At 47.0% G+C, this 26,583-nt stretch overlaps 1 protein-coding gene across 5 annotated transcripts in view; it reads right to left on the bottom strand.

Moving 5' to 3' along the window:
* The window catches only part of LOC148650760 (CXXC-type zinc finger protein 5-like), a 38,925-nt gene extending 15,991 nt beyond the window's left edge, over window positions 1-22,934 (bottom strand). Inside the window, exons 1-3 of one of the 5 annotated variants that reach the window (XM_088604897.1) lie at window positions 22,477-22,933; window positions 22,022-22,208; window positions 13,819-14,735 (exon numbers count right to left, since the gene is read on the bottom strand). In XM_088604897.1, the coding sequence (XP_088461023.1) occupies window positions 13,819-14,589 (771 nt within the window). In that variant the 5' untranslated portion in view covers window positions 14,590-14,735; window positions 22,022-22,208; window positions 22,477-22,933. The other 4 variants (XM_088604900.1, XM_088604898.1, XM_088604896.1 and 1 more) reach the window with 4 other exon arrangements.
* Between the last annotated feature and the right edge of the window lie 3,649 nt (window positions 22,935-26,583).

Below are 26,583 nucleotides of genomic sequence, written 5' to 3'. Positions count from 1 at the left end.
GCAGGAAACTGCAGATGAAGCTCTGAACACATCAGAATACAGAGCCGAAAACCATTTTCTGGTATTTTCCACTCCTACTTACAGATTCAAACTGTGCGGCTACCTTCAAAATTAATGTACAGTTTTGGTACATTTGCAGAAAGGAGCAGCAGACATTTCTCAGGCAGGATATAAGTTTGCACAGCCACTGGTCTTTTTATTGCCAACAAGGTCGTGGGCATTAGTAAGCACAGAATATTGAAACTCCTCTCGGCACCATTTTTTTCCAATTTTGCTAAGTACTACTGTGCAAAAAATGCAATGTCTAAACACGAAGGAACAAAAGAAAATTACACATAACTTATTAATTTGATCAAAAGCCTTGTATTTAATTTGAAAAGCTTTAAATAGCTAATGACAATCTTTTTATCATTTTAAACCCTCTCATTTATTCTGCATTTTGTACTTTGAAATATGTTTTTACGTGACCTGTAGTGTAGAGCAGAAGTAGCTTTTAAAGAAAGTAAGAAGTGATTAATAAACTAATATAACTCCTGAAGAATTATAGAATTATATTATAGAGTTTTGGGTGTGACTACAACCTTTGCCTGTGCAGCCTTGAAAAGCTGAAATCCAGTGGGAATTTCAAAGGTATCGAGAAAGAGAAATGTTTTCTACACTTTTTTCAAATAAATGTTGTGCTTTCTAAGGAAACATCTGGTATGGGCTCTCCATGCAGGGTTTCCAGTTCTGTCTTGTTAAAAAAACAACAACGTCTCCTTTGGAATATTGTGTATATTTTGGGCAATATGTTACAAATAAGACATTGCTGGGCTAGAATCAGTCCAAGTAAGTGCAATCAAGTACATTTCCAGTCTTAATGGAATGCCCTAAACTGACAGGCTGAACGAACTGAACCTTTCCCAGTCTTGAACAGAGAAGACTACAAGGAGTCCCGATTCAACTATTCAGAATCCTCAAAGACACTGACCAAGTCAATCCCTGACAAAAGTGGGCTTCTTCAGAGCAACAACAAGGAAACACAGGGAGCACAAGTGGAAAGTGGATGGAAGTGCAATTAAAACTGAGAGAAGGGAGGCACTTCTTAAAACAGAGGGTTGTGGGAGAGTGGAACAAGGTGCCCAGCCATGTCACTGCACTGAACTGACACCAAGAATAACCTGAAAGGGCAAACACTGCGGATCCTCATCAAGAAAGGCAGCTCTCCCTTCCCACCCCTTGCTTCACTAAAAAGCACGGCACTGTACCTGCTGGAAATTCTGAAATCACGAATTTCAGGCCGATTCTTGCGTTTCTCAGCCGGACAATCAGTGGAAAACGTGAGCAGAAACACATGGGCGTCTGCTTTGGCTTCCTTAACTGTCAAGTGGTGCAGCAGATTACAGGAGAGCTCTGGGAGAAAGTCTCTGCCCCCGAGAGGCACCGACGTGCAGAGCCTCTGCCCCCTGGGCCCCGAGCGCCACATCTGTTTTGTCCATTTATCTGCTTGACTCCTCCCCTATCGGTCAGATCCATGTCCTTCTGTTTATCCCCTTCGCTTCCAGACGTCTCATCTATCACTGAGAATAACACTTTTTCATGCTCCATTAAAGCTTTTCATTAATTCATTATAATACCTGTTTCGTCAGCTCTCTATCACTCCTTTAAACAGTTATGTTAATGAGCACAACGGTGAAGATCCCATTGCTTTCTGCTGTACCCTCTTCTCCCCCAGAGTGCAGGAGCCCAGAAGAAAGAAAGACAAACGCAGTGTCTCTCTGGCCTCTGGACTGCACCTGGAAGGCTGTGGCTCTGCTTCTCCTCCCTTTAGCAAGGTACTTCATCCACACAAGACCAGCCAGGAAAATGGCTACAAACGTAAGTTACTTTGGATAAAAATAACAGATCAGTAAATGTACTCTTGCTTGTAATGTCCTATGGCCTTCAGTTAGAAAGCAGAGGCTCTCTCTGTATTTATGATGATGGCTTTTGAAGGTGCTACATCAATAAATGTTTGATTATTGTTGCAGCACAAGCTGAAATCTGAATAGAATTTTTTATTTTTCTATGAGCTTCCATCTAGGAAACAAGTGTGCAGCATTGTCACAACAGCCCCCCCTTGCTTTGAGACATCTGGCCATTCAGAACATGACAAAGAAAATATGTCTGATAACACTTAGGCTTTTTTTCTTCCTGTTCCACTTTATGCCATCGTTCACTGCTGAGGTTCCTTCATTATTAGACTAAGCCCCTGCAAGCACGTTCCACAGAATGAAGGCTTCCCAACTCGCCCAGGGAGCAGATGGGCATGTGGATTAGTACAGGGTCAGACTGCCTGCTAAATTCTTCCTGTTCTCTTCATCAGGTTAAGGCTGCCAGAGCACAGGATGAATCAGACTGTCCAGAAAGTATAAGGCCTCCTTGGCAGCTATGGATGGGAACCCTCAGCAGTGGTGTTTCTGGGGCAGGGGAAAAGCTGTTTTGGTGGAGGTGATCCTTATCTGCAATCTAGTGCCTTGTGAAACCGAGCAACATCAGTTCTCACTTAGACCAGACTCTGTGAAACTGAGAGACATCAGTGCTCACTTAGATTCCCAGCTGAACTCCACCGCCTTTAATAAACATCAAGTAGAGAATGGCTTCAGATATAAAATGAACAACAAAATAGTATTTCCAATTAAGAAAAATAAAATTAAGAAAAATAACACAATTTAAATAATAATTGCAAACCCTTTATGTTGCATTACATATTTCAAAGCATAGAAAACCAAGGATCATTTGGGCATCCTTGATAAAGTATAAAGGACTGGTAAATAATTTATATTTAAGTTAGTATTTCATGAAGGGCAGACACATTGGTGTCTATCACTGCTTATACACTACTAATAAATGTCTCTAGTACAGAGGCTTATTTTGCCACTGCATATTAACAAAGCTAATGATATGTACAGTAGTATTTCATTTAGTTCAGTCCATTCTTTTGTTTTTACAGATAGATCACATTTTCATTCAAACTGCACCCAAAAATGAAATAGCATCATGTTATGAGAGTTTGCCACTTCAAATTTACAGTATAACCACTAATATATATATATACAGTATAATAATTGGTGGTTATTTAAAAGAAACCCTCAGGTCTAATCCCCACATTGTGGTTTTTACATTTATTAAAACAATCCATTCATCCTTTTCAAACCTCCTCTTCTGATTCAGAGTCGTGGGGGAGCTGGAGCCTATCCCAGCGAGCAACGGGCAACAAGGCAGGACACACCCTGGATAGGACACCAGACCTTCACAGGGACACAGACACCCACACACTCACACCTAGAGCCAATTTTCCCAGAAGTCAATTAACCTATCAATTAGCCAATTAACCCAGGGCCCCAGTGCTACACAGCAGCAACGCAAGCCACTGCGCCACCATGCCGCTCCACGCTTATCATTGAGCCATGTGAGACCACAGCATCTAGTTAGAAGTGTGAGAATGCAGTAAGTGTAAAGAAAGCACTGTCACACAACGTCCACGTCCTGGGAAAATGGACAGATTTTAAGGAGTCAATGGAGAGAAGATCTGGATGACCATCCCACTGCTAGAACTTTCAAGCCCTTAAGTGGTCAACAGAATCTAACCAACGCAATCAGTTTAAAGTCAGAACTGTGGGCTGGTGTTTTATTTCAGTATTCTAATTACTTTCTTCTGCAATGCCCTGCCAAATGAACTAGAACTTGCTGGTGTTCTTGGATCATTCAGCTATAAGCAGCCCAGCAAGTAAAATGGGCTCAATGACCTCCTCTCCTTTCTGTGCTTCCTAACGTTCTTGTCTGAAGGCACAGCAGAGTGTATTATATTCTTGTCTGAAGGTATAACATTGTATTTTATGTTCTAGTCTGAAGGTTTAGCAGAGTGCATTATATTCTTGTCTGAAGGTATAGCAGTGTGTCCTGTCTTTGTATCTTAAAGTACAGCACTGTCTCGTGTTTTTATCTGAAGGTGCAGTACAGGTTCTCATTTTCTTTTAAGGGGCATAGCAGGGCATCTCATGTTTTTGTCTGAAGCAGCGGTTTTTATCTTCTAGTCTGAAGGTACAGCAGTTTTGCTCGTAATGCTGGGCCAGAGCCCAGCTGTCAGACACAGAACTCTACTTCCTGCTGTCCAGGTCCTCCCTGCTGGATCAACAGCTGCAAGTGACACGTCTACACCTTCTGGCTAAAGCAAAAAGAGCACCAATTCAACACTCATTTCTCACAGGACTCGTCCTCCTCCATTTTACTGTGTATCATTTCTTCAGCTTGCCAAAAAGTGTACCCTGGCATCCAATTTGAAGACGTTCATGTCCTGCCAGCAGGGGACAGTCTGTAAAGTCCACCAGACATGTCTCGGCTGAAGAAGACTCAACCTGAAACAGGTTCACTAAGCTTCTGCAACAAGCAGGGGACACAATCCTGCTTTTATTCCTTCCTTTTCCGAGTCCGTAGACGACAAGCAATTGCAGGCAGAGAGGCTCTTTGAAGGGCACGGAGCTCCTCGGAGACTTCAGCGCATGCACCGAGCCCCTGCAGGCATTGCGCCTCGAGAGCAAGGCTCTGATGCCTGGTCGGAGTATTCCCTGACTGGCGAGGAAGACGTGGGTTCACGTCTTTGCATGCTGATCACCCCTGAGAATTTGATATATATACAGGAAACAACAGCCTTAACAAAAAGAATAGCAAGTGCTAAGGCTTAACTGAATCATTATACAATTTGATTTGGTAAGAACTGTGACTGTACATATATAGTACAACCTAATCCATATCACCTAGCAATGTTTTGGGAAACATTTAGAAATCTTACTCTTCTTTTCGTTACTATCCTAGCACACAAATGAATGTCTCAAGGGTGTCTCTGCTGACTCTTTTAAGGGTGAGGTAATCCTGCTGTGAGCTCGCCAGCAGCTCTGTGCCCACTGGTTGGCCAAAGCTGTGAGTTGGCTGTTTCCAGTCGTTTCTCAAGAAAGGTAAGAGCTTTCCTCTGACATCTGGCAGCTGGGACAAAACAAATAGATTCAAGCTGCGCAGAGTCTGAGCGATAAGTCGTTCCCCATAATAAGGGACTGTTCTGGTTAATATCCTGCTGTTGATGATGGCTATAGTGTTTGTTTCTTCATCATGTATAGATACAGCGGTGCGTGTCTGCTACCAGCACAGCTCTGTAAAGTAAGGCCAGACCTCTCCAGTGTGTGAAGTATGAAGTGACTGAGAGGAAGTGCATGCTGCTCCCCCTCACAGGTTTTTATGGCCGCCTCACAGCTGCCATGAGGTTTCAATGGAAAACAGCCTGAAGGGTCTGTGAAGACCGCCCCCTGTGCCACGCACCGCCAACTTTTCCCATTTACTGGAACCGTGCACAGCCGCTGGAACTCGCCCGTTCTCCAGGCAGGCCAGGCAGAGCGCAGGGCTCTCACGCACTCCAGCCCAGCTCACTGCAGACAGGCACCGCCACCGGCTGCCCCTCCCAGCACCGCCGCCCGGCACTGTTACTAACCTAGAAGACACCCCACAGCACCACACTCTGACAAACACACAGCAAAACACCCCACTGCACCACACTCTGACAAACACACACAGCAAAACACCCCACAGCACCACACTCTGACAAACACACAGCAAAACACCCCACAGCACCACACACTGACAAACACACAGCAAAACACCCCACCACACCACACTCTGACAAACACACAGCAAAACACCCCACAGCACCACACACTGACAAACACACAGCAAAACACCCCACCACACCACACTCTGACAAACACACAGCAAAACACCCCACAGCACCACACTCTGACAAACACACAGCAAAACACCCCACTGCACCACACTCTGACAAACACACACAGCAAAACACCCCACAGCACCACACTCTGACAAACACAGAGCAAAACACCCCACAGCACCACACACTGACAAACACACACAGCAAAACACCCCACTGCACCACACTCTGACAAACACACAGCAAAACACCCCACCACACCACACTCTGACAAACACACAGCAAAACACCCCACCACACCACACTCTGACAAACACACAGCAAAACACCCCACCACACCACACTCTGACAAACACACAGCAAAACACCCCACAGCACCACACTCTGACAAACACACAGCAAAACACCCCACAGCACCACACTCTGACAAACACACAGCAAAACACCCCACAGCACCACACTCTGACAAACACACAGCAAAACACCCCACCACACCACACTCTGACAAACACACAGCAAAACACCCCACTGCACCACACTCTGACAAACACACACAGCAAAACACCCCACAGCACCACACTCTGACAAACACACAGCAAAACACCCCACAGCACCACACACTGACAAACACACAGCAAAACACCCCACCACACCACACTCTGACAAACACACAGCAAAACACCCCACAGCACCACACACTGACAAACACACAGCAAAACACCCCACCACACCACACTCTGACAAACACACAGCAAAACACCCCACAGCACCACACTCTGACAAACACACAGCAAAACACCCCACTGCACCACACTCTGACAAACACACACAGCAAAACACCCCACAGCACCACACTCTGACAAACACACAGCAAAACACCCCACAGCACCACACACTGACAAACACACAGCAAAACACCCCACAGCACCACACTCTGACAAACACAGAGCAAAACACCCCACAGCACCACACACTGACAAACACACACAGCAAAACACCCCACTGCACCACACTCTGACAAACACACAGCAAAACACCCCACCACACCACACTCTGACAAACACACAGCAAAACACCCCACCACACCACACTCTGACAAACACACAGCAAAACACCCCACCACACCACACTCTGACAAACACACAGCAAAACACCCCACAGCACCACACTCTGACAAACACACAGCAAAACACCCCACAGCACCACACTCTGACAAACACACAGCAAAACACCCCACCACACCACACTCTGACAAACACACAGCAAAACACCCCACAGCACCACACTCTGACAAACACACAGCAAAACACCCCACAGCACCACACTCTGACAAACACACAGCAAAACACCCCACAGCACCACACACTGACAAACACACAGCAAAACACCCCACAGCACCACACTCTGACAAACACACACAGCAAAACACCCCACCACACCACACTCTGACAAACACACACAGCAAAACACCCCACCACACCACACTCTGACAAACACACACAGCAAAACACCCCACCACACCACACTCTGACAAACACACAGCAAAACACCCCACAGCACCACACTCTGACAAACACACAGCAAAACACCCCACAGCACCACACTCTGACAAACACACACAGCAAAACACCCCACCACACCACACTCTGACAAACACACAGCAAAACACCCCACAGCACCACACTCTGACAAACACACAGCAAAACACCCCACCACACCACACTCTGACAAACACACAGCAAAACACCCCACCACACCACACTCTGACAAACACACACAGCAAAACACCCCACCACACCACACTCTGACAAACACACAGCAAAACACCCCACAGCACCACACACTGACAAACACACAGCAAAACACCCCACCACACCACACTCTGACAAACACACAGCAAAACACCCCACCACACCACACTCTGACAAACACACAGCAAAACACCCCACAGCACCACACTCTGACAAACACACAGCAAAACACCCCACCACACCACACTCTGACAAACACACACAGCAAAACACCCCACCACACCACACTCTGACAAACACACAGCAAAACACCCCACCACACCACACTCTGACAAACACACACAGCAAAACACCCCACCACACCACACTCTGACAAACACACAGCAAAACACCCCACCACACCACACTCTGACAAACACACAGCAAAACACCCCACCACACCACACTCTGACAAACACACACAGCAAAACACCCCACCACACCACACTCTGACAAACACACAGCAAAACACCCCACAGCACCACACTCTGACAAACACACACAGCAAAACACCCCACCACACCACACTCTGACAAACACACACAGCAAAACACCCCACCACACCACACTCTGACAAACACACAGCAAAACACCCCACAGCACCACACTCTGACAAACACACAGCAAAACACCCCACAGCACCACACTCTGACAAACACACAGCAAAACACCCCACAGCACCACACACTGACAAACACACACAGCAAAACACCCCACCACACCACACTCTGACAAACACACACAGCAAAACACCCCACCACACCACACTCTGACAAACACACAGCAAAACACCCCACCACACCACACTCTGACAAACACACAGCAAAACACCCCACAGCACCACACACTGACAAACACACACAGCAAAACACCCCACCACACCACACTCTGACAAACACACAGCAAAACACCCCACAGCACCACACTCTGACAAACACACAGCAAAACACCCCACAGCACCACACACTGACAAACACACACAGCAAAACACCCCACCACACCACACTCTGACAAACACACACAGCAAAACACCCCACCACACCACACTCTGACAAACACACAGCAAAACACCCCACCACACCACACTCTGACAAACACACACAGCAAAACACCCCACCACACCACACTCTGACAAACACACAGCAAAACACCCCACCACACCACACTCTGACAAACACACAGCAAAACACCCCACCACACCACACTCTGACAAACACACACAGCAAAACACCCCACCACACCACACTCTGACAAACACACAGCAAAACACCCCACCACACCACACTCTGACAAACACACAGCAAAACACCCCACAGCACCACACTCTGACAAACACACAGCAAAACACCCCACCACACCACACTCTGACAAACACACAGCAAAACACCCCACAGCACCACACTCTGACAAACACACAGCAAAACACCCCACAGCACCACACTCTGACAAACACACAGCAAAACACCCCACCACACCACACTCTGACAAACACACACAGCAAAACACCCCACAGCACCACACTCTGACAAACACACAGCAAAACACCCCACCACACCACACTCTGACAAACACACACAGCAAAACACCCCACCACACCACACTCTGACAAACACACACAGCAAAACACCCCACCACACCACACTCTGACAAACACACAGCAAAACACCCCACAGCACCACACTCTGACAAACACACAGCAAAACACCCCACCACACCACACTCTGACAAACACACACAGCAAAACACCCCACCACACCACACTCTGACAAACACACAGCAAAACACCCCACCACACCACACTCTGACAAACACACAGCAAAACACCCCACCACACCACACTCTGACAAACACACAGCAAAACACCCCACCACACCACACTCTGACAAACACACAGCAAAACACCCCACAGCACCACACTCTGACAAACACACACAGCAAAACACCCCACCACACCACACTCTGACAAACACACAGCAGAACACCCCACCACACCACACTCTGACAAACACACAGCAAAACACCCCACCACACCACACTCTGACAAACACACACAGCAAAACACCCCACCACACCACACTCTGACAAACACACACAGCAAAACACCCCACCACACCACACTCTGACAAACACACACAGCAAAACACCCCACCACACCACACTCTGACAAACACACAGCAAAACAGTCCCACAGCCGAGAAGAGGTGAAGGACTTCCATAGGAGCAGACAGCCGGCGATACCACGATGCCAGCGGCCTGTTCCTCTCAGGCCTGACGCCATTTTATCTGACTACAGGTAGAACTGGGAGGGGAAGGTATTTGCAGATATGGGAATACGTGTTCTACCTGCCACTGAATCTTCACAGGACAGCTGCAGACTTTAATACAAGTGATTTACCGATTCCACATAATTAGAATGCTTTTGCTCAGCTTCCTGAATAGTCCATTTGATATCACCCAACTTAACTTATTTCTGCTTTGCAGAATCCCATCTTTAATTAATGCTGAAAGAACGCCAGAGTTCCTTCCATCCATAATGCAACTCATGTAAAGGGACAGCGGCCTCGTTCAGAGGCTCCTGGGCTGCTGTGGCGCATTCTCTGATGGCACTGATCAGTCCGGAACTGGCTCCCTAACTCTGCTGTGCTGAACCTCAGCAGAAGGCCGCATTCTGAGCTGGGGGACTGGTTACCCAAAACAATAAGATGCGAACGTGCACCCAGATCAGACATTTATTACTGTATTCATTTCTCAGAGCCCCAGGGCAAGGTTCCCTGAGAGCAGGAAGGCATGGCTTCTGCAAGGTCTCAGGACAAGACAGAGCATGTCAAGTTCGGAAAGTGGTGGAGGCTTGTGCTCAGCGAATTACCCACAGGAGTAAGGGAACTGCCTCGCACAGACGGCAGTGCGGTGTCCGTTCACACACACACACTGCGTTCCCCTCACACTGAAATCTTCAGAGTGGTGCAGTTCAGAGCACAATGGAGGATCTCTTTGCAGCAGATCCTACATGCTCTTTGGCTGCTCTATTTGCCTTTGACTGGCCCCAGTCAAGAAAGGACAGTTTTAAACCAAATCAGGACCAGTGTCCTCCTTGCTCTTCTCTTCGGCAAAATTTGCAGCTTCATTCGAAGATCTTTATCACATTATCATGAAAAGTGAGCCACTACAGAGCAGAATGGGTTTATGTCATGTACCGAAAAAATGTTTAAAACTTATGGTTTGTAACCTTAACAATTTTCTTCAACAGCTGATTCAGAAAACAAAATACTACCATATGTTTGTTTCAGCCATATTTGATATTGATATTTCTGCCCATTTCTTACATTTATGTTCATTTCACTTGCTTCTTAAATTATTGTATGGATAATTATCAACAAATAAGTGACTGTTAACGACTCTCAGAATCTTCTGGCACAGAAGATTTTATCTTTTTATCATAGAACATTATTTTATCAATAATGTGAAAATATAATTCTGCACATTCCTTCGTCTTTTTTACGTGTCATTGACTGTGCGAAAGTAGTTACTATAATTGTAAGATGTTTAATGAATAAAAGGGAGATTGAAATTTGATTTTGATTGCCGCAATTTCGTACACTTAATTAATAACTCTTTAAAAAGAGCTTTGTGGCTGCGTTATTGATTTTGATATTATTACAAAAGTCGTGGGGTAGCAGGATCTTTCATTTAAAACTGCTGCCTCTCCTTCATGACAATAAAACACAACCGCAGTGTTGTGGGCTGTGTGGAGGACTCCCCCTGAGGCTGTACTGATGCCAATAACAATCCTACTGCTCACTTCGACTCTCTGCTGCAACAGCGCAGCTCCCGAGAGAGCAGGGGAATGGCACCTGCCACAGAACCACACGGAAACTCTGTAAAAGTGCATTTAGGAAGCACCTCTTTAGCCAAAGGGTGGTAGGAGTGTGGAACAAGCTACCCAGCCAGCTTGCTGAAGTTGCTACCCTGGCTTCTTTTCAGAAACAGCTGGATGAGATCCTGAGATTGATTAACTACTATCTACCAAGCTGGCTAGAGAGGCCAAGTGGCCTCCTGTTTGAACGTAACGGCAGAGGCCTGGTGCTCAGCATCACAGAGATGACAGCAAGCCACCTGTCTACAGAGACCACACTCAGCTTCCCAAGCTGTCCTGGGAAGCACCAAACAAGAACACAGGTTCTAATCTTTTTCTTGTTGTTATTAAAGAAGTTAAACTTTAAACCTCGTATCGCCGGAAACAAGAGAAACTCAGAACAAAAAACGAAGAATTCAGAAATGTGCACGTCTGACCTTTGACCCATCGTCATTCCATTGGGGTGCAGAGGAAGCAGACCCCAGGTCTCGCTTGGAAAATAAACAAACAGGGTCAGTTTATCGCCACTGTGATTACAGGCTGAGCAATCACTTACCACCGGACCACGTTTTTCTACACACAAGTCTACTGCACAACTCACAAACCTGGGTCCAAGTGTGAGTTTAATTAGAAGGACTTATCAGCCATTGCTGCACGTGGATCGAAGACCAGGGAACTCACCCAGATGTCCCAGTTTCATGACCAGAAACTTCCACCATTGCCCTTCAGGTCACAGTTTCCACTTGCCGTTATCAGGAAGACTTGTTTCACTGAAACCAAGGGCCAACTGGCACCTGGAGCCCATGGCTGATAAGACAACACACGACTGCGCTGTCTGTGATTCTGTGGTGATCAGTCCTACTGCCACCCTCTCCAAATTACAAAAACCGGGTAATTATAGTTCCAGGAGATTCTGGAGACAAGGCAACACTTCACACTATCTCCTTCATCTTCTGGAGAGCACTAGCCAGGATCTCTATAGAGAACATTCAGGAAAAAATCTTGCTCTCGCTGAAATACATCTTGCTTCACAGGAAATCCATTTCCTTCACACAAATACGATGTCCGACTTATCTGTCTTGACATGTTGGAGTATTGACAGAACCACATAATGAAAACACCAAGGTTTTCTACAGTAGGTAATTAATGATATGGTCTTTATGGTTACAATTTGTAACATTGGCCAGTAAAAGATGTTTGTTCTAAATTAAATTGCAACATTTTTTTCATTTCCTTTTTAATTAAAAGTTTATTTCCTTCAAAATGTGACTGATTTCAAATATAAAAACTAAGCCTTTATATCAAAATATAAAAACTAACCCTGATCTCCCACACCTGATCATTTGCTTATCAACAATATCATAGAAATTGTAGATTTCAGATTCACAATAAATGCCAGGACACAGCTCTGGGAATCTACTTCAGAAGGATTTGATTGTTAAAATGAAGAAATAATGTCCCATTTTTCTTAACACAAGTTATCTTGCAAGTTCTGGGCTTTCAGCTGTTTCTCAAAACTTGGAGGCTAGTCAATTTTTGCACATTCTCATCAGAGAATTTGTTAATTCAATATCTTGGCACCCACAAAAATACCATCACCTCTTTTTAAATGCCAACAAAACAAATGGTCATGGCCAAGACGTGCAGAGACAACAGAAACTTTGTTTTTCACTCAAAAAAACAAATACACCACCTGACGGTATTTAATATTTTACTACTGCATGTTCTATGAATATAGTTGTAATTGTTGAGATATACACAAAATCTAGGACAGGTAGCCTTAATGAAAACATTTTTTTTTCACTTTCATCATAAATGTAATTCCTAGTTATGCTGTTAACTCAACTTTAAAGATCAGGCTACTAAGGCAAACCTTGAATCGAGCTAAAACCTGAACTCACCTTAGTTGAAATCCTGCCTAATAATTGCATCAGTGTGAGATGGTAACAAATATTTCACAAAATACAGAACAACCACAATTTACAAGGCAAGAGAAAGGCAATAGATCACAGCTCAGGCATTACCCAAACAAAGGCTGTGTCAAAGTTTGAGTAATGTAGATCGTTTTTATCCTTTTCACAAGCAGACCCCTTGTTTTTTTCCAGTGCCCTGACCGAACTGGGGTCTGAGCGCAGACACGTGCGCAGAACTTGAAGCTAGCTCAGATGAGGAGTCTGCACCACGCGCCTGGACACCTGGTCCTCCAGATGACTTTCCAACGGGCAGATGGACAGCCCATGCTCCTCTCTGCCTTCGCTCACTGCTCTATGCCAAGCGTAAACAATCTTTCGGATAAAAAAATATAAATCTGAAGGATTTTTAGAAACAAAGCCCCTCGGCTGGGAAAAGGGAAAGGCGTGTTTCTACCGACTGGGACACGGGGGGGGACCGATTCCGGTGCCGAGCCTCTGGGGACCTGGCCGCCCGGGCGTGTTCCTTACCTCCAGGGCCGCAGAAGGCTTCTTTTTAAGTTCCTCGCATTTTCGGAATTTACAAATCTGGTGGCCCGTTTTTCGGTTCCGACAACTGCTGCACTGCTCGCAGTTTATCCGCCGGCGGCAGGGAGGGCACATCCCACATCTTTTCCTTTTCTTTTTCCCCGAATTAATGGCAGATGCCAACTCATTCTGCATGGGGTACTCTGCCAAGCTGGCCATGTGCAGCGCACTGTCTGCCAGGAAGACCCCAGCAGGCGTCATGATGAACAGGCCGGGATTGAAAGGAAAGCCGCCCATGTAAGGAAAGTCAGCGGGGCTGCTCATGGCCTCCGTGGCAGACACAGCCTCGATGTCGCTGATGCCGGGCCCCTGCTCGTTCGGCAGCAGGACGTGCTCCACCCCTGCCCTCTTGAGGAGCTCGGCCGTCTGAGCGAAATTCAGACCGTTCTGTCCTTCGGAACCTGTTTCCGACGGCCTGTCGGTCTTGTTGGAAGGCTGGGAGGCGGTTTTGTGCGCTGAGGAGGTAGTGTTGCTCTTGGCCTCGCCCCCGGTGCCCGCCGCCATGCCATTCTGCAGCAGTCCATTCACAGACCCCGAACTGCCCGCCGTGGAATACTGAGACAGCGTGCGAGACTTCTTAAGACTTTTACTCAAAGGTTCGCTAATTATACCACTCTTGTTCCTTCTCTCTGTGACGGGGGGCTGTGCGTCCTCACTGCTGCTTCTGTCCAAGGCATCGGGCTTTTGGTTTTCTTCTTGATGTCTGCTAGACATGTTACGACAGTCAGGGCGAGCAACTTCAAAGCGCAGGTGAAACAATGGCGGCTATCGACGGATCACCCTTCAAAACTCCCAGCGAGCCTCTGACTGCACCTTAAATCTCCGACATCCGCAGCATCCTTTATGTGAGGAACTGAAAGCTGAAAAATGCAAAAGACAGAAGAGAAAGGCCTTTAGTGCCCTGTCGAAGAAGACCAGCGTTTCTGAAAACGTAGCAACAAGCCGAGTTCATTACGCTGTTCTAGCAGACAGTGGGGCTGTTTGTCGTAGAGCATGTCAGTTCAAGTGAAAGAAGCTAAAAAGAAAATGTGACCATGACTAAAGTTTGGCAACTAATCTTCAGATCAACATCTGATATGGAGTAACATCATGCTCTTCAGCACACCAGATGGAAATGTAGCAAATTTTCTGTGTGTGTTAGACAAACGTTTCTGCGCGGAAAACAACTCACAATTTTTATCTCCATAACACCAGGCCTGCACTACTACTGAGAAAAAAACTACAGGTTGGGAATATTGAGGCTTGTTGTCTTTTATGGGGGAATTTCAAAGTTAGAATTGATTTTGTAAAAGGAAATGAAATAAATGCTACAACCAGAATCCCATAGTCCAGCTGCGTGTCTCCAACATACAACAAGGACAAGGACATCACAACAAGGATACTAATAAAAGCACACTATTCTGTAAGGATAAAACATGCATTTATACACCACATTTTCTGTGCACTTACATTCGAACTCCTGTAGGTTCACAAACTGATATGTAGCAACGACCTCCAAGTAACACAACTGTGACTCTGGCTGTCACGTGACCTGGCTGCGCTCGGCTCCCAACAGCTGCAGCAAGAATACAGGCTGACAGAATCTGCACACACACACACACACACACACACACACACACACACACACACACACACACACACGTCCCCTCAACACTTCACCTGCTCAAAGACTGGAGGAAGATGAGAGATGCAACCCAATTAAACCCACATTAAGTTCCGTTAAAATAGCTTACAGACTCGTGTGAAACAAAACCCACAGCACTGCTGGCCATTTTGGACAACCCCTGCTGCAACAGGTGTGCAACAAGGGCACTGAGCTCCAAAACTCTCCAAATACAAGTACCTGAGAGGTGGTCAAGCAGCAAGTATTGGCTCAGACTGCAGCAAGCAAACCAGACTGACACTGCTGAACACTGGACTGCCGTGAATGAATGGCATGAATGCACAGGAATGCACATTTTCTTTATCCCGAGTGCCAAAAGTGTCCTTTGCACTTGCCTCTACTATACCAAATCATCTGTTAACCCTCTGCACTCGGCTTCCAGCAGCCGGCCTGGTGGCTGACCGGCTGCAGGGCTTCATTTGCACGGGTGCGAGGTTTGTGAGCTCGCTGCACTCCCCTCCAGCCTCCAGTCACTTCTCCAAACGCCTGGCACTCTGAGGAGCAGCTCCGCGGTCTGGACAGAAAATGGCCCCCACCTCTGCAGCCACACTGACTTCACACACAGAAACCAGACCCTGCAGTTTCCAAGCTCCCGGAAAGTCACTGCACGCAGGGAAAAAGCAGGAGCCAAACACTCAGTTCAACACGTTCCACCTCGCTTTCTGAAACACATTAGGACCGATCAGCCACACACATGCTCGGTCAGGAACATCTAGAAGTAAAGCTCAAGGGCTCAAGCTCAGGAAAGAGGCTCTTTCTTTAAAGACACAAGAAGAGCAGAAGACAAGATGAGCGAATATGAAAGACATTTTTAGGATGCTTTCTTAAGCATTTTGTCAGGCCCTGTTCACTGGTGAAGTTTTAGGAGTTTACCAAACTCTGACTAGTTATAAGATAGATAGATAAGACTTCCTCAATTTCCCTTCGGGATCAATAAAATTATAAGCAGAAACCTTGAGCTCGGAAGGAAAAGAAGAATTAGCTCCTATTCCACAAGCATGTGTTATGCTGAGTGTCTTATGTGTTTATTGGCTTTAATACTTTGGTTCATTTAGGGATAACTTAGTGACTTAGTTGTACCTGAAAAAAATAAGTATTTTACTAAATTGGGAGAGAACCTTCACACATACAACTCTATGTTTCTGAGAGCTATACCTTATAAACACCTTATAAAACCTGTAGTTATAGACCTTGTTGCTCTAACACACCTACTTGGGTGTAAATATTATCCCAGAGTAATTCTACAGATAAAATTTTTCAATCTTTCAATAACATGTACTAAGATCATAAGAAAGGTTACTAACAAGAGAAAGCATTTCAGCTCCTCCAGCTCATTCGGTAGGGAATAGATCCCAGGATTTCATTCAGCTGTTTCTTGAGGGAAGCCGAGGTACCGGCTTCAACAACACAGCTGGGTAGCTTGTTCCAGACTCCCACAACCCTTTGGATAAAGAAGCACCTTTCTCCTCTGTTTTAAAAGCACATCAACCTACTTTCCCCTTGTGCCCCCTGGTTTGCGTTTGACTCCTTACTTCAAAGAAAAACTGGCGGTACTTGACGCACCACAAGGATTCTCTCCGAATACCCCTTTGATAAAGATCTACAATGATCCCAAACTCATACGTATCTGTTCTATTCTATCTATGAGGCTAAGAAAATATTTTTTCTCCTTTCTTGTTAAAAAAGGGTGTTAAAATTTTTGCTGGAAATCATCCTACATGATAAAGGTGGCATGTCACGCCTGTGTGAAACCACCCATGCAGTGTCTTTGGTAATAACAGGAGGCAGGTTTTTATTATTCAGCTGACCACACATGGACACAGAAGGTTTGGCCTCAGCCTGTGTGTGTGTGTGTGCCTGCGTGCGTGCGTGTTGTGCAAGTGTGAATCCCAGTACAAAGGCTTTATTCACAGGCTAACGTGCTCTGGCTCGGCCTCCCTGTTAATAAACACTGCACTAGGGGCAGCTTTTCGCAGAGACTCTTCAGATAAAAACACTGTGCAAGATCACGGGCACGGTAGCTCCAGCACTACCCAGCAGCGTTCTCCTCGCCGTATCTGAACTGGAACAAGCCTCCTAATCCTGACACAGAAACATGTATTTGGCATTTCAGAGCAGCCATGCGCCAGCGTTTCTGGGCTGCAGCTGAGAGAGGTCAGGCTTCACATCACACATACCAATTGCGTTGTTTTTCCATCTTCAATTTCCATGCAACAGTGCCATAGTGACCAGCCTGGCGAGCTAACCTGCTACAGAGAGGCGGCAGCTGTGTTCAGTTCGCCACCAAATCACACGGAAGCAAGTCCAGCTCCAAAATTACAGCATTTTACCCAACAGGAGGCACATGTTTGCAGGGAGGGTTGTGGGAGTGTGGAACAAGCTGCCCAGCCGTGCCGTGGGAGCAGATAACCTGGCCTCTGTGAAGGACACGCCGACACAGACAGATGGGCCGAGTGCCTCCTCTCGGGGGCAAACTAATCTTACGTTTAGGGTCTCCAGCAAAGCAACAGCTGAGGCTTTGTGACCCCATCAGCTGTGCACACACCGACTCCCATCACAAAGGGGACGTGGCGCCAGCGTACAGGACCTGGCAGAGACGCTGTCGGGCCAGGACTGCGGTTTGTGAGCCCGAAACATCTCAGACCTGCTGTAGCTCCACACAGGGAGCCTCAGAGCCTCCGATTACTAAAAAGCACACAACAAGTGGCACACAACGAGGAGCAGCCGAAGCAGACTTTCAAGGGTTTGCCGCCGTTAGGCTCCTTGACGTCCTGTGCTCTCCTGCAACCTGGAATTGCTCAGGTGTCCTCAGAGGCTGGTTCTGCTCCCACCCAGCCAGTCACACCTGTGACACCATATAGAAGCGCTAGGAGCCGTTTACTGATGCTGTGTTGAGTAAGTTAAGCAGTAAACATCTTTCCTTTGCTTCATTCTTAACTCCAATTGCTAAACCTTGTTTGCCTTTTCATTTTTGGCCTCATCCTGATACGAATATCTAACAGCAGTACTAGAGAGAAAAAGTAATCCTAGGTTTAAGACAAAGTAACAATACGGAGAGAGGCATCATCCAGTTGTGTTAGGGCTGCAGCTGGCTGTGGATGCCTAGTTTCATACAGAAACAGCAATGACTCTCTGGAGTGGGGTCTGTCACTGGGCATCTGTCTCTCAGGTGCTGGGTTACACAATTACCCGAAAGATAAGCTACACAGGTACTGCTGAGACTGAAATTTGCTATTTATATCTCAAAGAATTAGGCCACAGTTTGTCCCCAATTGACATTTCATCTCAGATTTTACACAGATCTATTTTCCATGCAATGTTTTTTCCCCATCAGCAACAACCGCTCAATCCAGCACAAGTGCACCTCCCCCTACTCACAATAGGCCAAGACGCAGGGGGCGCTGTACACCAGAGCTGATTCGAACCCAGGACCAGGGCTCTCAGCCGCACCAGCTCTCAGCTGGCCAAGACTCAGACCCGCAGTGTCTGGACTAGAGGGCTGAGCCAGCACTCCGAAAAAGCACACATTCTGGTGAGGAGCCCCTCTCTCTTCATAGTCTGCCCGGGTCTCCTCTGCTTGTCTTTTCTACACATGAGTCACCAAAATATTTGACAGCAAATTTAATCGCGGCCATAATATCTACCCCGAAACACAACAATAAGCATCAACAGAAATGCACTTTCGTTAAACTGCAGTTGTGCACCAATGTTTTCCCTAAAACTTTCAAATCCTGAAAAGAAAATGAATTCCATTTACAATCTCTATCTAAAAATTGTGTCAGGCCTCCCACATCTTACTCATAAAAATGATCTTTACTTCAGGTGTTCACTGCCGAACACTGGTTTGCCCAAGAAGTGGCAGGACCTTACCAGCAAAGCCCATCCTGCAGGCCAAGGCTTCGCCACTGTCCCCTGTCCAGTCCCCTGTCCCCTGTCCCCTGTCCCCTGTCCTGCACTCAAGGTCACTGGCAACAAAGCCCCAGTTCCCTCCTGCCTCTAGCACAGCGAGAGCCTTCTCCTCTACTTCCCACACTTGAAAACCCTCTCAGGGCAACTCTCAGATCGCTGGCCCTTCTCGAGAGACACATGGAAACCAAGACACAGGCTCGGCCTTATATGGGAAACAAAGGAAGAAAAACACAGACAGTGTGTGGAGATTGGAAGGCCAAAATTAGTGGGAGGTAAAGCTTCAAAGGCAGGCTTCCAGCCCCGCGTTCTTGCTGGGCAGCAGAGCCTGCAGCACAGGCAGGAAGGTGGCGTGGGCTTTGTTTGCTCTGCGCCCGGCCCCATGAGCCGCTCTGCTCTCTCGAGCGTTTCACTCGGACCTCAGATCCGCCCACACCGGCCCGGCCCCGTCCTCAGACAGGTGGCCCCCAGAGCGTTTCAGAGCAGGTGTGAGCAAAGGCAGAGCACTGCCTGCAGGCCGGGCTCCAGCGATCGTGTCCCCAGCACGGAACTGCGTGATTCACGCAACTTCAGAAATCCGCGAAAGAGGCGTGGGCACATGCATTGCTTTTTCATTTCTCTTGCATCGTTAAATTCCATTTTTGAGGTCTTCCATTTAGTCCCAATAGAGGACTATCTCAACTTCAGATATCCCCATAAATGTGGTGAACTGCCAAAGATCACAGATTGCCTAAATCCCAAGTTTTCAGGATAAATAAGAGTTAGAGAGGCCACGTTATACAACAGCTTCTGTGCATGTGCATACTGCATACACCAGTAACTTCAGAGCAAAATAAATAATTCTGTATTTTCCTCCTTGCATTTATGTCTTTTCATCCTAAAGGGCACCCAAGCCCTTTACACACGGAGTCTGAGGAGCAGCGTGGGACCAGAGGACAGTCACCATGAGCGCACACACACCTGAGACAAGATGCACTGGGAGATGACAAAGTTGCAATAGATTTTTTTTAAAACAAAAAGTAAATAACACTTAAGAAGTGAAAAACAGCAGAAAATCAGGTCAACGCTAATCAGTTTTTATTGTGTAAAGCGTCTTTGCATTACAGGCACTAAACCCAAGAGCTTAATCAAAATACGATCGCTCTCCGGCGAGCAGAAGGCATTGGCGGCCCCGGTGAAACATGGCGGCGCGGACAGTCTCACACCGCATTAGCGGCAGCCTGACGTGTCACCACGGGCGCTGGACACCCTGGTCCAGCCTCTCCCGCCGGACCGGGGCCCACGGTGCTTGGCGCCGCGCTTGGCATTTCAGCGGCACAACGAACCGGCACACCCCGTCCCGCTGGACCCGAGCTCTGCTCTCCTGGGGGGGCGAGGGCCCGGATACGAAGTTCTCACGCAAGAAGCAACCCAGCCGAAACACTCGTGGCAACAGTTTGACACGAAAGGCTATGAGTGAGAGCACAACACAAATAGAGAGCGGGGCAGGCTGACGGTCTCCAACAACTGGTAGGAACCGCGTGATAAATATAGTCCTGCAGCGAAGGCTACGGAGTGACCCACTGACAAGAGCTGACCTGGAGCACAATTCAGTCATCTGAAGTCCCGACATGTGACCCAGCTGGGACCAGTCTGGATAGCGGGGTCTAGCAGAGCACGGATAACGTAACAGTGCATCTCATCTGTCGTCCTCTCGCTCGTATTGTTTCGCGAAATAAAGTTGTTCTCTCGGCAGTCTTCACAGAACGGCGACGGCACCAGCAATAAAAATAAAACGCGCAGTTATCCGGAGTTGGGAATTTGTAATTACAGGTTTCAGGCGGAAGGGGCCCGGCGCTTCCAGGGATCAGCAGCCGGGACTGGAAGTTGCTTCTCGCCGTCTCTTGGGAGACTTGCGAGACTGGATATTTATTAGTTCAGGTATTGCAGACACGGCTGCTTCTCTTCAGAATCGCATCAAATAATCTCAGCGGCTCCGGCGCCAGTGAGGGCATGTTTTTAAATACCCCTATAACAATAATAAAGAATAAGTACCCCCCGCTCATTGAGCGCAGACAAATCATCCTCGTTCTAAAGGGGAAAAAAAAATCTCGCAATCGAAAAGTATGATCGTGACACCTAATTGCGACCACACACACGCCACATTCACACGCACACACACACAAGCGGCGTCGCCAGTCCCGGATTGCGGCATTAACGAGGGGTCGCAGTAAATCCTGGTACACGGTCTGACCGGTGCTCCGCGCTACACACACACACAGAGAGAGAGAAGGGCTCGGTTCGCCACTTCGAACAATGAAAACGACACCCGATACACTAAAACTAAATCAAAGTGATCAGACCATTAGATTGCGGAAAACGAAAGAGCATTTGGGTTTCCGAGCAGACGTACGCTGCCTGTAATGCACAAGTTCCTCTCCGACAGAGCGCTCACAAACCCACTTTTCAAACTTATGAATAAATATGTATTCCTCTAACGTTATTAACCTCATGCCCACTCGCCTTTCCCTCCAGAGCCCCGGAAAAGACCGTCAAGTTTGTAGCGGCGCAAGGCACGAACCGAAGATCGAAACTTACATTTTTACTCCGCAGTTGGGGAAAAATAGGGAGCGAGTGTCACATCTCCGTCCCCCGATGTTACCGTCGCCGCCGATCAAAGAAACATAATTCCCAAATTACCACGCGCTCAGCCCCACTCCGCGCGTGCTTCCAGCTAGCTACAGCTCCTCGTCACTCACGCATCAGGTATGTACACGCTCGGCAGCTGTGCGAAATTTTATTTCACATTAAAGGAGCAAAAAAATACCTTTTGTCTAGACTCAGTGATCTGAAACCAGTATGTCTGCAGTGCCCGGCTAATATCTGCAGTACCACGTTTTTTTTGGCCAAGGAAAAGCATTATCCCGGACTGCCTGAAAACTTGATCGTTAGGAAGATGACATCCCAACTTTGAGCAGACTTCAACAAACTATGAATCCCCCCTTCGATGTATCTGCATATTTGCAAACACAGGCCCTTTCTTTCGCACCTACCAAAGGCGATCCGAGCGGAGGGGAGGGACGCGCCAGTCCAGCCTGCCTCTCTCAGCTGCAGATACGGAGACGGGTGTCAAAAAGACGGGAAAAATCAAATTCTCACCCGGCAGAAATATTTAAACCCTCGCCCAAAATAAACGCGAGGGATCCGGAATGTTAAATAAGTGTAAAACGCAGTTCTCGGAGGCGAGCGAGTGCGCTCCAACCTTTCGATTCTCACAAACCCACCTCTACATCCCTGATCGCTCGGGAAGAACATGCAAACACATTTCATAGATTTTTGGAGCTTCACGTAAAAACCGAAGTGGACTTTCCGCCGAGGGAGAAAAATGAATCTTGCGAACATGTTCTTTGAAGAGAAGAGTCGCGCTGTTGACTGGGGGGTGGTCACCGTCCGGCCTGCGTGTCCTTTTAAAACAGATTTTCATTAAGAAGGCTGACCAGAGGCGGGAGGCTGTGCCCGCTGCATATTTGTAGCCGGCGATGGCTGCCATGCTGTTCAGTGTTTACTCTGATATGATTTCTTTAAGATAGCAGGTTCACTCGTCATACCTCTTTAAGAAAGAACTTGAATTTAACACGTTCGTGCTTACTAAGAACTTCAGCCTGTCTGGAAGAGATGCGGTCTCTCTTACTGTAATAAGTTGAGTGATTATACTAAACATTTAAATCGCCTATTCACGACAGTGCAAACGCTAATAAACGTCTGTCATTTTGGGACGGCACCGGTAGTGTTGCTAGTGGCAGTTTCATCATAATTTAGGGTTGTATACAGCGAGTCTTCAAGTATGACAGTGTGCTGACATTACAGAAAACTCCGTGTGTCTGAGGCTGGGGATTTGGATGGGCTCTTATATTTGCGTGCCACCTACATTAGAAAGGTGACTATAATATTTCAGCACTTCTCCTTTTGAAATCGTCTGAATTGAACGGCGGCCCCGCAAAAATCGTTAGAAAAGTACCTGCAGAGAGAATCGCTCCCTGCTACCTAACGCACTGCCGCAGGGACAGGTTTTTTTTTAATAATTAGGCTTCAGAAATAATTACAAAATAACTGGAATCTGCTCAGATGGATGGATTACAGCTCGAACTGAAAATTAGTTTTTTTTTTACGCGGACAGATATCATATACGTGTGGTCACAATTTTCTGGGCTCACTTTTAAACTGCACGATATGAGCACATGCAGAGGTAATCTTCAGACAGCGGGCGCTACATCACCGTAGTCCACATCGGTCACTCTGTATCATATTTAGGTCGGTGTAAAATACTTCCTGGGGGGCAACGACATTGTGTGAAGGCGATGTCACATTCTATATATTTGTAAGCGGCACCAGGGCAATAACCGTAATGAACCTTTGTGTCGCTGGCTGAGCGGCGACTCAAATCAATGCGATTAGGAGTAATGCACATTATAATAAATGACATAGTTTGTTTTTTAAAAAAATGCCTCAACGCGAAGCGGTCGCGCTGTCTGGCGTGTGGGGACGTTTTCCACGCAGGGTGCGCGGCGCCCAGAGTCAGGCGTTGGTCAGCGGCGGCCGCAGGCGCGGAGAACGCGGCTCCCCTGCCCTCCGAAAGCGCAGTCCAGTCCACCTCTTCCTAGTGTCCTGTCTGCTGGCAGGCAGCCAGCTGAAGTGTGTGGAAATGACACTGCCAGGGCGGCAGAGATTTTCCTTCATTTCTCTCCTTCCCGATCGCAGACAGGCTGACATTGGCTGGAAAGTGGAGCAGCTCGTCAGGGACAATCAATGAGAATCGATCGAGCTGCACAAGCAGGGGCTCCAGGCTGGAAAATAACACAGCAGCCAGGCTACACACAGACCCGCACACACACACACACTCTCTCTCTCCCTAACGGAGATATTAATCTCCTACTTCCCGGCTCCGCGCTGTACTCCTTAGGTTTTCTTCCTCATGTGACAATGTTACTCTCACACCTTGTTTGTATTTTACATACGTGCCAGCAAACACGCTATCACAAAGTGCGCCTGTCCCTGGCCGCCAGTGCTATTGCCAAAATTACTCGCAGCTACCCCTAAAAAAAAACGGACTTTGGATAAATTGCGAAAACAGATATTGAAGTGGACGATGCGGAGATAAGCTCTAAAAAAAACCCCACCAAAGCATCAATCACCCTGATCCGGTGAGCCGGACGTGGCGTCGTTTGATCTCTCCAAGTCAACTTCATTTGAATATCGGCCGCTTTGCTGCGACCCGTGTCGAGTTACAAAGTGGTTTTCGAGCCAGGAGCTGTACAGTGTGCAGAAAATTCACCGAGCAAGACGACGCTTGGAAAGAAGATCTGTAATCGCAATTAGAACTGAGACCAGCTACACAGTCGTGATGGCAGCTGCGCCCGCTTCACTTGAACTAGTTAGAATACCAGTTTGAATATGCACACCCAATGCATTTCCAATTGGGAAAGAGTTTGCGATAACAGGCTTAGCCGACGATGAAACGGCTAAGCACGCAGACAGACGGGTCAGTTTCTCGTCTGAACAAGCAGAGCGCAGCACTCGCCGCCCGTCCGCCCGTCGGTCCGCCCGCCAGCGCGGTCGCTGAACGTGAGAAGGCGCGCCGAGCTCCGCTCCGAGGGGCTGTTACTGCGCGCAGCAGCTCCCAGCGCGGAGCACCTCAGGTCTCCGTCTCCTGTGTCGTTCAGTTATATTTAATCACACGCCGAAAAGGTGCCAGTTTTGAAAGCAAGAGTTTGCATGTGTGTTTGAGATATTTTCCATTACATTTCACCGTCAAAATTGATATATCATTAAAAAAAACACCCCAGATCATCTCGGCGTCTGCTAAGACCAAAGACGATTCTCTGCAACCGAGTACAGGTGCTTACTTCCTAGGGTCAGGGATAGGCTTAGGGTTAGAGCTTACTCATGCTCATATCTATACCGATATCATGTCTCATATCTCACGCTTTTTCATATCTAGTTGGACCCCAATAATGAATACGCAAGCCACAAGTTGCACTTCAGAAAGTGTTTCGTTTGTGGTCAGTTCCCTAGAGATCATTTTGACTTGGAAAACTCTTGTTGGGCAAAATCTGCAGAATGACTTAGTGAGACAACGTGCTGATGTTTTATTAGGCAGACACATAGTGAGGTCACACAGGCGCTGGATCTGTTTGGATCTGGATGTGTGGGGTCTGGGTGTGGAACTTTGTCTGTGGCTGAAGATCAATGGGAAACATTAATCATGAGGCCCAGGACTCAACTATTATCACTGTTAATTCCTCCAGAAGACTGCTATATCCAAGGTGACTTAAATAAGATAATCAATATTTGTGCAAATAGGTATGAGAGTATCATTAAGTCATAAAGACAGACAATATTATCATGGTTCATAATTCATGGTAAACATATGCAGCCAGAAGAGATCAAGGATGAAGAAATCCTTTCTTTGCACAGAGAGCTATGATCAATCTCTGTTCCTTTGACGTTTTTATATTTTTCATTGCTTTTTTGTTTTTAGTTTTCAAGATCTTTGGTCTTTTTAGTTTATTGATAGAGTCATTATTTAATATGTCAGGAAAAAATATATATTTTTGGTATAATATGTGCCCACACAACATGAGTAGCAGCACGATTTGTTTCACCACTTTGTATATCAAACACCCTGTTTTTCCCAGGAGCTCTCCGAGAGACCATCTCAGTTGGGTTTCCTGCACATTGCTCTGCTGTGTGTGAGCGCCGTCTGCACAGTGATGTGTAGCAGTGTGGCTCCATGTCCACTAAAGCACATCACAGTCCTTCAGCTTCCTTCACATCCCTTGATTCACATGGAGCTGAGAGCTGAAGGCACGGACAGCCAGTGAGAACTACAGCCTCTCCTTTTTCTCCTTACAAATTAACACTTCCAAGAAGAATCTCTATGAACAGTAGGCTAGAAGTGTGTCTAAGTGATCTCATTCAAAGCTGTAGTCGACTGGGAATATGGCACCAGTATTCATTCAGCATGTCACACAGCCTTGGCCTGTCCATTTCTGTGTCACGAAGAGCAACTGGGACTGCTGGAGGCGAGCCGTGTGGTCACACGAGCGTGGAGCCAGTCCTCGGCACCAGGACAGCGCTTCCAAAGGATGGGAGGTGTTTGT

The sequence above is a fragment of the Lepisosteus platostomus genome, chromosome 13 (assembly GCF_059453375.1).
Source record: "Lepisosteus platostomus isolate fLepPlt1 chromosome 13, fLepPlt1.hap1, whole genome shotgun sequence".
Taxonomy (NCBI): Eukaryota; Metazoa; Chordata; class Actinopteri; order Semionotiformes; family Lepisosteidae; genus Lepisosteus; species Lepisosteus platostomus.
The sequence above is the reverse complement of the archived record's forward strand: the minus strand, read 5'-3'. Positions and strand labels throughout refer to the sequence as shown.